General features: G+C 40.3%; 3 protein-coding genes across 3 annotated transcripts; all 3 read left to right on the forward strand.

The window, feature by feature from the left end:
• The first annotated feature begins 222 nt into the window (after nt 1–222).
• On the forward strand, nt 223–2,623 carry LOC311260663 (zinc-binding protein A33-like). The gene has a single exon (XM_084358795.1). The coding sequence runs from the start codon at nt 367–369 to the stop codon at nt 1,804–1,806; it is 1,440 nt and encodes a 479-aa protein (XP_084214921.1). The 5' UTR covers nt 223–366; the 3' UTR covers nt 1,807–2,623.
• Nucleotides 2,624–5,687: 3,064 nt separating this feature from the next.
• LOC311261483 (zinc-binding protein A33-like) lies at nt 5,688–7,948 on the forward strand. The gene has a single exon (XM_084360170.1). The coding sequence runs from the start codon at nt 5,830–5,832 to the stop codon at nt 7,267–7,269; it is 1,440 nt and encodes a 479-aa protein (XP_084216296.1). The 5' UTR covers nt 5,688–5,829; the 3' UTR covers nt 7,270–7,948.
• A 2,873-nt stretch (nt 7,949–10,821) lies between these two features.
• LOC311261482 (zinc-binding protein A33-like) lies at nt 10,822–13,252 on the forward strand. The gene has a single exon (XM_084360169.1). The coding sequence runs from the start codon at nt 10,964–10,966 to the stop codon at nt 12,401–12,403; it is 1,440 nt and encodes a 479-aa protein (XP_084216295.1). The 5' UTR covers nt 10,822–10,963; the 3' UTR covers nt 12,404–13,252.
• Nucleotides 13,253–14,614: the final 1,362 nt, after the last annotated feature.

Below are 14,614 nucleotides of genomic sequence, written 5' to 3' on the forward strand. Positions count from 1 at the left end.
AATAAAATACTCTACAGCACTTTGGCTATTTTAATACATGAATCATCATGGTGATTATTTCCTAAAACATGTAAACAGTATTTATGAAACTTGCATTTTATTTTGTATGTGTGGACAGTTACCTTAAAATGTGTTAATACATCACAAAGCGCCATCTGCTGGTGAGAAAACGAAATGTCAGCTGTCATTTATTTACTTTCAAGGAAAGTGAAACTGATTTCCACATTTCTGAACGGAGCTGAGTCGCCATTACAGGGTGAAGAATCTCTCCAATAAACAGGAATCAGAAGGATCATAAACTGTTAATCAAAGAGACAAAGATTTGGTGAGTCGTGCTGTTGAAGAATAATTCACATATCAGAGCAAATGGCTGAGAAAATTGCTCGTGTTGAAAGTTTCCTGAGCTGCCATGTGTGTTCAGAGACTTTCAGAGATCCTGTGTCTCTGAGCTGCAACCACAGCTTCTGTTCAAGCTGCCTGCAACAATTCTGGGAACAAGCTGAAAACAAAAACTGTCCCATTTGTAAAAGGAAACCGTTGAATGATGATCCGGATGTGAACTTTGCTCTGAAGGAACTGGCTGACTCCTTTGCTGAGAGACTGAACACTGGACCACCTGAGTCAGAAAAAGGAGAGAAGAAGGTGGAGGTGAAAGAGGAGGTCGTGTGTGATAAACACCCAGAAGTCTCTTATTGGTTCTGTGAGGACGAGCAGAGAGCTGTGTGTCCTGTCTGTGAGTTTTCTCTCCACCAGACTCACAAGGTGGTTCCTGTAGAAGAAGCAGTCAGTGAGCTGAAGGAGCAGCTGAAATCTGACTTAAAGTCTCTACAGGACAAGAGGAACAAATACAAACATGTGGAGAAAACATACAATGAAGTGATTGAACACTCCAAGAAGCAGCTGTTGTCCACAGAGAGGCAGATCAGAGCAGAGTTCAACAAGCTGCACCAGTTCCTGAAAGAGGAAGAGGAGTCCAGACTGGCAGCTCTGAGGGAGGAAGAGGAGCAGAAGGGGAAGACTGTCAGCAGAGAGATGAAGATGATGGAGGAGCAGATCTCCTCTCTGTCAGACAGTATCTGTGCTGTTGAAGAAGAGCTGCAGAAACACAACGTGCCATTCCTCAGCAGTTATAAAGCCACTCAGACCAGAGCCAGAGTCCAGTGCTCACTGTCAGATCCACAGCTGGTCTCAGGAGCACTGATAGATGTGGCCAAACACCTGGGCAACCTGTCCTTCAGAGTCTGGGAGAAGATGAAGGACCAGGTCCACTTCAGTCCTGTCATTCTGGACCCAAACACTGCAAGTGGCTGGCTCTATCTGTCTGATGATCTGACCAGTGTGAGAAATGGAGACACAGACCAGCAGCTTCCTGACAATCCAGAGAGACACACTAAGTATGCCAATGTTCACGGCTCTGAGGGCTTCAGCTCAGGGAAACACAGCTGGGAGGTGGAGGTGGGAGATCATCCTGTCTGGAATGTAGGTTTGGTTAAAGAGACAGTTGACAGGAAGGGAAAGTTATTTGCTTCACCAGAATATGGAATCTGGTGTCTTAAGCATCGCAGTGGAAAATACAGTTATGGTGCTGGTGAGACTGTCAGAGTGAAGAAGAGTCTCCAGAGGATCAGAGTCCAGCTGGACTATGACAGGGGGGAGGTGTCCTTCTACGACCCTGAAGACACGACTCACCTCTGCACTCTAAGAGACACTTTCACTGAGAAACTCTTCCCATATTTTAGTATTGCAAAGGCTGGTGATGCTAAAACTGCTGATATCAAAATCTGTCAGACTGATATTTCTCTGTGATGTTCAGGAATGTTAGGATGACCAGAGCCCGGTCCTAAAGAGGCAAACAAGGTGTCATTTCTCAGGTCCTGGTTCAGGTCAGTGGTAAGGTGTGAATTTAGGTTGGGCTAAGGTTAGTGTTATAGTACAAACACTGTTCAACAGTTACCTGATTTCTTTTGTTCCTCAACATCTTCTGCAGATTTGATTTGGTGTCAAAGGTCACAGAAATGTTTTCTAACTGTTCTTCAGTCTGAAATGAATCATTCAATGTGTTTTTCATGTTGGATTGTTCTTTTCTTGAATCTCAGTTCCTCCCAATCAATGTTGTTAATCAATGTTAGTTTATCAGAAACTTTTATTTTTGACTTTCCACCTCCAATTGAAAATTATTTCAACTTAATATTCTGTCACGTTTTATGTTTACTTACATTGCTGATCTGTTGGCAGTATCTCTTTAACAAAATACATTTTGATTCTCATAAAGACAACAGTTGATAAAGTTATTTATGTCTGTTTCTCAGGTCATAATTAAGTGTCGAGGCTCTTGTTTTAAGTCTGTCAGTCACAATGTAGTGTGTCAAGATACTGTGATTATGTTCACTCTGGGGCTGTCGCTTTACTCAGAGGACACAAGAGATTTGATTATTTCCTGATTTAGTCTTTAACTGATTAGTTTTGGGAGTGTTGCTGCAGACTGCCGCCTCCATTTTGTTTCACTCTGTATGCTGTGATGCAGTTGATGATAAATTAAGTTGTAATTTGTCTTTAGGTTCATCATGATTTTCACAGCTGGTGGATGGTACTTGGCAGAATGTGTCAGTTTGGCTTTTTTGGTTTTTGCTCTTGAGAAATAAAATATAACATTGCACATTTCAGTTGTCAATGAGATTTATATGAAAGCTGTTTGTAACATGTGGGCATCATTTCATGATAACTGTCAGTGTCAGCTGAGCTAATCATTATTGTATCGTATTCACACAGTCTGGTTTAGCAGTGAGGATTAGTGGTCCAGTTATAATGGAAAGACTTCTCTCTAATGTGACGCTGAAGGTGAAACTAAAGGTTCATCGTCACCTGACTCACTGTTGAGTGAATGATTCTGCTAGTTGACACTAAAGACTCTTAAAGACAGTCTATGACATTTTGTCTTGGTACTAATTGTTTACATTGACATCCAAACTGATGAGTAAGTACAGCTGAACGTTAATTAAATGTCACCACATTCCACATGTCAGAAGTCTCATTTCCTATAATATGTATAAAAATGTTGAGTGCAAAGCAGATAATGTCTTTGAATTGTTGATATTGAATTGTAAAGCAGTGTTTGCTTTAATCTTGATCTCTAACATTAATCTTTATTATTTCCCAGCAGCATTTATTTAATCATTCTTGAACATTCATTACGGTGGAGCTGCTGTTTGTTCCTGTGTGTTTATGTTAACTGTCCCAACAACCCAATAGCACGAGTCTGTGCTGGATGATCTTCAGGACTGATGCTGGATAACTGTGGACTCACTTTAAGTTGTGTTAAAAAACTTGTATGTTTTCTACCTGCTTAGAAAATATTCTAGTCAAAAGCAGTTCCAACATTTTCCCAGTTACTACAATCAATAAAAATACAATGCTTGTAAACACAGAAAATGAATCGCTTTTCTATTTAAATGATGGTTTTATTGATAACACCTTAACACATTGTCTTGAAGTTATAGAAACACGTGTAGCACGTAAGAGAACAGAGCAATAATCTGAAGAATCAGAGAACTAGATGATTAATATCAATATACAGAAGAAACCCAAACGGACGGAAAGAGACAAAGGGAAAGTAGAAAGAGCCAACTGCAGAGAAATGATTGAATAAGGTTGGAAACAGAGGGAATGGGAGAAAGAGTGAAAGAAACCCTACGAAGAGAAGCCAACTCAGTGTTGTCAGTGCAACTTCGGCACTGGCTGGAGAAAGAAGATGGCGGCGGTTCAGAGTGAACACGTGGCTCCAGTTGATCTCAGTCATGCTTCGTTTGACTGAATAGCTGACAGGAAGGCAGCGAGAGACTAGAGAAGGACAGTTATTGTAGTTTATATGTAGGACTGCACAATTACTCATTTTCTATCATGATTTTAGCTTTGATCAGTCACACAGAATCATGATTTATCAGTGGAATCAGTGCATTTTTATTTAGCCAAGAATGTAAAAAGCGTCTGGAAACAGTTTCTGATATAAGATGAATAAAGGAGAATGATTCTGGAGATCAATCATGTGTCGACATGAGGATGGTCATCTTGGTCATAACTGTGCAGCCCTGATCAATAATTATAATAGAAGCGTTTTCTTATTCTATGGTGATAAACTGCTGCTGTCTCTGACTGGATTGTCTGTTAGGTTTGACACTGAAGTCAACTTATTGTGCAGCTACATCAGAGGCATCAGTCCGATCTCCATCCCTGTGTGTTTGTGCTTCACACTGTGTGAGTGCTCCCCTGCTGGAGCTCGTTCACTCTTTGAACTGCCTCTACTCTGTCAGGTGGACTCGGCAGTGACACGCAGGCTATAACTGAAGCCCTGAAGTCACTCTTGATGCTCACAGTCAACAAGCACCCCTGGTAGTCCTCTCCCAGCTACGTACAAAAGGCAGCCACTCTGCACTGACAACACAGAGCCCCATAGAAAAGCATGCGAGATCATCTTCGTCACATCATCACCGTCATCATCCTCATAGTCATTATGCTCATGTACTTTTTTATTGAAAATGTATTCATGTTTTTCATGAACATTGTCAAATCATTTACTTTTTGTGCAGTCTCCACTTGAAAGAGAGGGACATTACTCAGTTTTAACTGGCTTCAAACTTTCATTTCCTTTTTCCTTCTTTTATTCTTCAGTTGTTGGTGGGTGATTAGGTGAAAAAACTTTTGGTGCAAGAAACATCATTTACAATACAATCTGAATAAATAAATGCAAATCAGAAAATAAATCAGTTTTTCCCTAATTTTCCTGAAGTAAACAGTGTAAAATAAAGTTATCCACTATCCACACATAAAGAAGATGTCATGAACTTAATATTAGTCTTTTTTGAATATTTTCAATTTATTATTCATTAAAATAATATCAATATTGAAATCATTATTTTAAATCATGTCTGTAAACTTGAACATATTTACTAACAAGCATAAAACACGCTGGCATTTAAGGGGTTAACTCTTCACTGTGCGTTGCCGAGCGACCCGGTGGCTACAGCTAGCAGCTAGCAGCTAGCGGCTGCACAAACACTTCTCTGTACAGTCCACAGCTCTCTGCGCTGGCTGTCTCACCGGCTGCGTCTCTGGTGACTGTAGATCATGGATGTATTATATTATAGATCCATGCTGTAGATATCTTGCACAGTTCGCACAGGATTCCTTTACGGTTCAACAGGCGAGCAAACTTTTCCTTCGATCCTGTAGTTAGTCGGATGTTGTGTGCCACACTTTTTATCGTCCGGGTAGAAACTCGGAGTGGCTCATGGTTCCTCCCATTTGTGCCGATGCGCGCTTTGCCTTTTACTCATGTTTTTAGTTTGTCTTGATAAACATTACCGTTGTGTTCAATGCAGATGTTAATATTTCTGGTTTCTTTTATGAGCTTTTGTATTTTTTTCAAAAACACAACCTCTTTTTGTGGATTATCATTTTTATATGCATCAATAAAATACTCTACAGCACTTTGGCTATTTCATACACGAATCATCATGGTGATTATTTCCTAAAACATGTAAACAGTATTTATGAAACGTGCATTTTATTTTGTATGTGTGGACAGTTACCTTAAAATGTGTTAATAGATCACAAAGCACCATCTGTTGGTGAGTTAACGAAATGTCAGCTGTCATTTATTGACTTTCCAGGAAAATGAAACTGATGTCGACATATCTGAACGGAGCTGAGACGCCATTACAGGGTGAAGAATCTCTCCAATAAACAGGAATCAGAAGGATCATAAACTGTTAATCAAAGAGACATTGATTTGGTGAGTCGTGCTGTTGAAGAATAATTCACATATCAGAGCAAATGGCTGAGAAAATCGCTTTTCTTGAAAGTTTCCTGAGCTGCCATGTGTGTTCAGAGACTTTCAGAGATCCTGTGTCTCTGAGCTGCAACCACAGCTTCTGTTCAAGCTGCCTGCAGAAGTTCTGGGAACAAGCTGAAAACAAAAACTGTCCCATTTGTAAAAGGAAACCGTTGAATGATGATCCAGATGTGAACTTTACACTGAAGGAACTGGCTGACTCCTTTGCTGAGAGACTAAACACTGGACCACCTGAGACAGAAAAAGGAGAGAAGCAGGTGGAGGTGAAAGAGGAGGTCGTGTGTGATAAACACCCAGAAGTCTCTTATTGGTTCTGTGAGGACGAGCAGAGAGCTGTGTGTCCTGTCTGTGAGTTTTCTCTCCACCAGACTCACAAGGTGGTTCCTGTAGAAGAAGCAGTCAGTGAGCTGAAGGAGCAGCTGACATCTGACTTAAAGTCTCTACAGGACAAGAGGAACAAATACAAACATGTGGAGAAAACATACAATGAAGTGATTGAACACTCCAAGAAGCAGCTGTTGTCCACAGAGAGGCAGATCAGAGCAGAGTTCAACAAGCTCCACCAGTTCCTGAAAGAGGAAGAGGAGTCCAGACTGGCAGCTCTGAGGGAGGAAGAGGAGCAGAAGGGGAAGACTATCAGCAGAGAGATGAAGATGATGGAGGAGCAGATCTCCTCTCTGTCAGACAGTATCTGTGCTGTTGAAGAAGAGCTGCAGAAACACAACGTGCCATTCCTCAGCAGTTATAAAGCCACTCAGACCAGAGCCAGAGTCCAGTGCTCACTGTCAGATCCACAGCTGGTCTCAGGAGCGCTGATAGATGTGGCCAAACACCTGGGCAACCTGTCCTTCAGAGTCTGGGAGAAGATGAAGGACAAGGTCCACTTCAGTCCTGTCATTCTGGACCCAAACACTGCAAGTGGCAGTCTCTATCTGTCTGATGATCTGACCAGTGTGAGAAATGGAGACACAGACCAGCAGCTTCCTGACAATCCAGAGAGAAACACTAAGTATGCCAATGTTCACGGCTCTGAGGGCTTCAGCTCAGGGAAACACAGCTGGGAGGTGGAGGTGGGAGATCATCCTAGCTGGAATGTAGGTTTGGTTAAAGAGTCAGTTGACAGGAAGGGAAAGTTATTTGCTACACCAGAATATGGAATCTGGTGTTTATTGCATGATGATGGAAAATACACTAATGTTGCTGGTGAGATTGTCAGAGTGAAGAAGAGTCTCCAGAGGATCAGAGTCCAGCTGGACTATGACAGGGGGGAGGTGTCCTTCTACGACCCTGAAGACATGACTCCCATCTGCACACTCAGAGACACTTTCACTGAGAAACTCTTCCCATATTTCGGTATCGGAAAAGCTGGTGATGCTAAAACTGCTGATATCAAAATCTGTCAGACTGATATTTCTCTGTGATGTTCAGGAATGTTAGGATGACCAGAGCCCGGTCCTAAAGAGGCAAACAAGGTGTCATTTCTCAGGTCCTGGTTCAGGTCAGTGGTAAGGTGTGAATTTAGGTTGGGCTGAGGTTAGTGTTTTAGTACAAACATTGTTCAACAGTTCCCTGATTTATTTTGTTCCTCAACATCTCCTGCAGATTTGATTTGGTGTCAAAGGTCACAGAAATGTTTTCTAACTGTTCTTCAGTGTGAAATGAATCATTCAAAGTGTTTTTCATGTTGGTTTGTTCTTTTCTTGAATCTCAGTTCCTCCCAATCAATGTTGTTAATCAATGTTAGTTCATCAGAAACTTTATTTTTAGCTTTCCACCTCCAAGTGAAATGATTTGAACTGAATATTGTGTCATGTTGTTTTATGTTTACTTACATTGCTGATCTGTTGGCAGTATCTCTTTAACAAAGTACATTTTGATTCTCATAAAGATAACAGTTGATAAAGTTGTTTATGTCTGTTTCTCAGGTCATAATAAAGTGTCGAGGCTCTTGTTTTAAGTCTGTCAGTCACATTGTAGTGTATCAAGATACTGTGATTATGTTCACTCTGGGGCCGTCGTTTTACTCAGAGGACACGAGATTTGATTATTTCCTGATTTAGTTTTGAACTGATTAGTTTTGTGAGTGTTGCTGCAGACTGTCGCCTCCATTTTGTTTCACTCTGTATGCTGTGATGCAGTTGATGATAAATTCAGTTGTATTTTGTCTGTAGGTTCATCATGATTTTCACAGCTGGTGGATGGTACTTGGCAGAATGTGTCAGTTTGGCTCTTTTGTTTTTTGCTCTTGAGAAATAAAATATAACATTGCACATTTCAGTTGTCAGTGAGATTTATATGAAAGCTGTTTGTAACATGTGGGCACCATTTCATGATAACTGTCAGTGTCAGCTGAGCTAAACATTATTGTATCGTATTCACACAGTCTGGTTTAGCAGTGAGGATTAGTGGTCCAGTTATAATGGAAAGACTTCTCTCTAATGTGACGCTGAAGGTGAAACTAAAGGTTCATCGTCACCTGACTCACTGTTGAGTGAATGATTCTGCTAGATGACACTAAAGACTCTTAAAGACAGTCTATGACATTTTTTCTTGGTACTAATTGTTTACATCAACATCAGAATTGATTAGTAAGTACAGCTGGACATTAATTAAATGTCACCACATTCCACATTTCAGAAGTCTCATTTCCTATAATATGTATAAAAATGTTGAGTGCAAAGCAGATAATGTCTTTGAATTGTTGATATTGAATTGTAAAGCAGTGTTTGCTTTAATCTTGATCTCTAACATTAATCTTTATTATTTCCCAGCAGCATTTATTTAATCATTCTTGAACATTCATTACGGTGGAGCTGCTGTTTGTTCCTGTGTGTTTATGTTAACTGTCCCAACAACCCAATAGCACGAGTCTGTGCTGGATGATCTTCAGGACTGATGCTGGATAACTGTGGACTCACTTTAAGTTGTGTTAAAAAACTTGTATGTTTTCCACCTGCTTAGAAAATATTCTAGTCAAAAGCAGTTCCCACATTTTCCCAGTTACTACAATCAATAAAAATACAATGCTTGTAAACACAGAAAGTGAATCGCTTTTCTATTTAAATGATGGTTTTATTGATAACACCTTAACACATTGTCTTGAAGTAATAGAAACACGTGTAGCACGTAAGAGAACAGAAGTTATTGTAGTTTATATGTAGGCTGCACAATTACTCATTTTCTATCATGATTTTAGCTTTGATCAGTCACACAGAATCATGATTTATCAGTGGAATCAGTGCATTTTTATTTAGCCAAGAATGTAAAAAGCGTCTGGAAACAGTTTCTGACATAAGATGAATAAAGGAGAATGATTCTGGAGATCAATCATGTGACGACATGAGGATGGTCATCTTGGTCATAACTGTGCAGCCCTGATCAATAATTATAATAGAAGCGTTTTCTTATTCTACGGTGATAAACTGCTGCTGTCTCTGACTGGATTGTCTGTTAGATTTGACACTAAAGTCAACTTATTGTGCAGCTACATCAGAGGCATCAGTCCGATCTCCATCCCTGTGTGTTTGTGCTTCACACTGTGTGAGTGCTCCCCTGCTGGAGCTCGTTCACACTTTGAACTGCCTCTACTCTGTCAGGTGGACTCGGCAGTGACACGCAGGCTGTAACTGAAGCCCTGAAGTCACTCTTAATGCTCACAGTCAACAAGCGCCCCTGGTAGTCCTCTCCCAGCTACATACAAAAGGCAGCCACTCTGCACTGACAACACAGAGCCCCATAGAAAAGCATGCGAGATCATCTTTGTCGTATCATCACCGTCAACATCCTCATAGTCATTATGCTCATGTACTTTTTATTGAAAATGTATTCATGTTTTTCATGAACATTGTCAAATCATTTACTTTTTGTGCAGTCTCCACTTGAAAGAGAGGGACATTACTCAGTTTTAACTGGCTTCAAACTTTCATTTCCTTTTTCCTTCTTTTATTCTTCAGTTGTTGGTGGGTGATTAGGTGAAAAAACTTTTGATGCAAGAAACATCATTTACAATACAATCTGAATAAATAAATGCAAATCAGAAAATAACACAGTTTTTCCCTAATTTTCCTGAAGTAAACAGTGTAAAATAAAGTTATCCACTATCCACACATAAAGAAGATGTCATGAACTTAATATTAGTCTTTTTTGAATATTTTCAATGTATTATTCATTAAAATAATATCAATATTTAAATCATTATTTTAAATCATGTCTGTAAACTTGAACATATTTACTAACAAGCATAAAACACGCTGGCATTTAAGGGGTTAACTCTTCACTGTGCGTTGCCGAGCGACCCGGTGGCTACAGCTAGCAGCTAGCAGCTAGCGGCTGAACAAACACTTCCCTGTATGGTCGCACCCTCTGCGCTGGCTGTCTCACCGGCTGCGTCTCTGGTGACTGTAGATCATGGATGTATTATATTATAGATCCATGCTGTAGATATCTTGCACAGTTTGCACAGGATTCCTTTACGGTTCAACAGGCGAGCAAACTTTTCCTTCGATCCTGTAGTTAGTCGGATGTTGTGTGCCACACTTTTTATCGTCCGGGTAGAAACTCGGAGTGGCTCATGGTTCCTCCCATTTGTGCCGATGCGCGCTTTGCCTTTTACTCATGTTTTTAGTTTGTCTTGATAAACATTACCGTTGTGTTCAATGCAGATGTTAATATTTCTGGTTTCTTTTATGAGCTTTTGTATTTTTTTCAAAAACACAACCTCTTTTTGTGGATTATCATTTTTATATGCATCAATAAAATACTCTACAGCACTTTGGCTATTTCATACACGAATCATCATGGTGATTATTTCCTAAAACATGTAAACAGTATTTATGAAACGTGCATTTTATTTTGTATGTGTGGACAGTTACCTTAAAATGTGTTAATAGATCACAAAGCACCATCTGTTGGTGAGTTAACGAAATGTCAGCTGTCATTTATTGACTTTCCAGGAAAATGAAACTGATGTCGACATATCTGAACGGAGCTGAGACGCCATTACAGGGTGAAGAATCTCTCCAATAAACAGGAATCAGAAGGATCATAAACTGTTAATCAAAGAGACATTGATTTGGTGAGTCGTGCTGTTGAAGAATAATTCACATATCAGAGCAAATGGCTGAGAAAATCGCTTTTCTTGAAAGTTTCCTGAGCTGCCATGTGTGTTCAGAGACTTTCAGAGATCCTGTGTCTCTGAGCTGCAACCACAGCTTCTGTTCAAGCTGCCTGCAGAAGTTCTGGGAACAAGCTGAAAACAAAAACTGTCCCATTTGTAAAAGGAAACCGTTGAATGATGATCCAGATGTGAACTTTACACTGAAGGAACTGGCTGACTCCTTTGCTGAGAGACTAAACACTGGACCACCTGAGACAGAAAAAGGAGAGAAGCAGGTGGAGGTGAAAGAGGAGGTCGTGTGTGATAAACACCCAGAAGTCTCTTATTGGTTCTGTGAGGACGAGCAGAGAGCTGTGTGTCCTGTCTGTGAGTTTTCTCTCCACCAGACTCACAAGGTGGTTCCTGTAGAAGAAGCAGTCAGTGAGCTGAAGGAGCAGCTGACATCTGACTTAAAGTCTCTACAGGACAAGAGGAACAAATACAAACATGTGGAGAAAACATACAATGAAGTGATTGAACACTCCAAGAAGCAGCTGTTGTCCACAGAGAGGCAGATCAGAGCAGAGTTCAACAAGCTCCACCAGTTCCTGAAAGAGGAAGAGGAGTCCAGACTGGCAGCTCTGAGGGAGGAAGAGGAGCAGAAGGGGAAGACTATCAGCAGAGAGATGAAGATGATGGAGGAGCAGATCTCCTCTCTGTCAGACAGTATCTGTGCTGTTGAAGAAGAGCTGCAGAAACACAACGTGCCATTCCTCAGCAGTTATAAAGCCACTCAGACCAGAGCCAGAGTCCAGTGCTCACTGTCAGATCCACAGCTGGTCTCAGGAGCGCTGATAGATGTGGCCAAACACCTGGGCAACCTGTCCTTCAGAGTCTGGGAGAAGATGAAGGACAAGGTCCACTTCAGTCCTGTCATTCTGGACCCAAACACTGCAAGTGGCAGTCTCTATCTGTCTGATGATCTGACCAGTGTGAGAAATGGAGACACAGACCAGCAGCTTCCTGACAATCCAGAGAGAAACACTAAGTATGCCAATGTTCACGGCTCTGAGGGCTTCAGCTCAGGGAAACACAGCTGGGAGGTGGAGGTGGGAGATCATCCTAGCTGGAATGTAGGTTTGGTTAAAGAGTCAGTTGACAGGAAGGGAAAGTTATTTGCTACACCAGAATATGGAATCTGGTGTTTATTGCATGATGATGGAAAATACACTAATGTTGCTGGTGAGATTGTCAGAGTGAAGAAGAGTCTCCAGAGGATCAGAGTCCAGCTGGACTATGACAGGGGGGAGGTGTCCTTCTACGACCCTGAAGACATGACTCCCATCTGCACACTCAGAGACACTTTCACTGAGAAACTCTTCCCATATTTCGGTATCGGAAAAGCTGGTGATGCTAAAACTGCTGATATCAAAATCTGTCAGACTGATATTTCTCTGTGATGTTCAGGAATGTTAGGATGACCAGAGCCCGGTCCTAAAGAGGCAAACAAGGTGTCATTTCTCAGGTCCTGGTTCAGGTCAGTGGTAAGGTGTGAATTTAGGTTGGGCTGAGGTTAGTGTTTTAGTACAAACATTGTTCAACAGTTCCCTGATTTATTTTGTTCCTCAACATCTCCTGCAGATTTGATTTGGTGTCAAAGGTCACAGAAATGTTTTCTAACTGTTCTTCAGTGTGAAATGAATCATTCAAAGTGTTTTTCATGTTGGTTTGTTCTTTTCTTGAATCTCAGTTCCTCCCAATCAATGTTGTTAATCAATGTTAGTTCATCAGAAACTTTATTTTTAGCTTTCCACCTCCAAGTGAAATGATTTGAACTGAATATTGTGTCATGTTGTTTTATGTTTACTTACATTGCTGATCTGTTGGCAGTATCTCTTTAACAAAGTACATTTTGATTCTCATAAAGATAACAGTTGATAAAGTTGTTTATGTCTGTTTCTCAGGTCATAATAAAGTGTCGAGGCTCTTGTTTTAAGTCTGTCAGTCACATTGTAGTGTATCAAGATACTGTGATTATGTTCACTCTGGGGCCGTCGTTTTACTCAGAGGACACGAGATTTGATTATTTCCTGATTTAGTTTTGAACTGATTAGTTTTGTGAGTGTTGCTGCAGACTGTCGCCTCCATTTTGTTTCACTCTGTATGCTGTGATGCAGTTGATGATAAATTCAGTTGTATTTTGTCTTTAGGTTCATCATGATTTTCACAGCTGGTGGATGGTACTTGGCAGAATGTGTCAGTTTGGCTATTTTGTTTTTTGCTCTTGAGAAATAAAATATAACATTGCACATTTCAGTTGTCAGTGAGATTTATATGAAAGCTGTTTGTAACATGTGGGCACCATTTCATGATAACTGTCAGTGTCAGCTGAGCTAAACATTATTGTATCGTATTCACACAGTCTGGTTTAGCAGTGAGGATTAGTGGTCCAGTTATAATGGAAAGACTTCTCTCTAATGTGACGCTGAAGGTGAAACTAAAGGTTCATCGTCACCTGACTCACTGTTGAGTGAATGATTCTGCTAGATGACACTAAAGACTCTTAAAGACAGTCTATGACATTTTTTCTTGGTACTAATTGTTTACATCAACATCAGAATTGATTAGTAAGTACAGCTGGACATTAATTAAATGTCACCACATTCCACATTTCAGAAGTCTCATTTCCTATAATATGTATAAAAATGTTGAGTGCAAAGCAGATAATGTCTTTGAATTGTTGATATTGAATTGTAAAGCAGTGTTTGCTTTAATCTTGATCTCTAACATTAATCTTTATTATTTCCCAGCAGCATTTATTTAATCATTCTTGAACATTCATTACGGTGGAGCTGCTGTTTGTTCCTGTGTGTTTATGTTAACTGTCCCAACAACCCAATAGCACGAGTCTGTGCTGGATGATCTTCAGGACTGATGCTGGATAACTGTGGACTCACTTTAAGTTGTGTTAAAAAACTTGTATGTTTTCCACCTGCTTAGAAAATATTCTAGTCAAAAGCAGTTCCCACATTTTCCCAGTTACTACAATCAATAAAAATACAATGCTTGTAAACACAGAAAGTGAATCGCTTTTCTATTTAAATGATGGTTTTATTGATAACACCTTAACACATTGTCTTGAAGTAATAGAAACACGTGTAGCACGTAAGAGAACAGAAGTTATTGTAGTTTATATGTAGGCTGCACAATTACTCATTTTCTATCATGATTTTAGCTTTGATCAGTCACACAGAATCATGATTTATCAGTGGAATCAGTGCATTTTTATTTAGCCAAGAATGTAAAAAGCGTCTGGAAACAGTTTCTGACATAAGATGAATAAAGGAGAATGATTCTGGAGATCAATCATGTGACGACATGAGGATGGTCATCTTGGTCATAACTGTGCAGCCCTGATCAATAATTATAATAGAAGCGTTTTCTTATTCTACGGTGATAAACTGCTGCTGTCTCTGACTGGATTGTCTGTTAGATTTGACACTAAAGTCAACTTATTGTGCAGCTACATCAGAGGCATCAGTCCGATCTCCATCCCTGTGTGTTTGTGCTTCACACTGTGTGAGTGCTCCCCTGCTGGAGCTCGTTCACTCTTTGAACTGCCTCTACTCTGTCAGGTGGACTCGGCAGTGACACGCAGGCTGTAACTGAAG

This window comes from Pagrus pagrus (assembly GCF_965226575.1).
Source record: "Pagrus pagrus genome assembly, chromosome: 8".
In the NCBI taxonomy this organism is placed as follows: Eukaryota; Metazoa; Chordata; class Actinopteri; order Spariformes; family Sparidae; genus Pagrus; species Pagrus pagrus.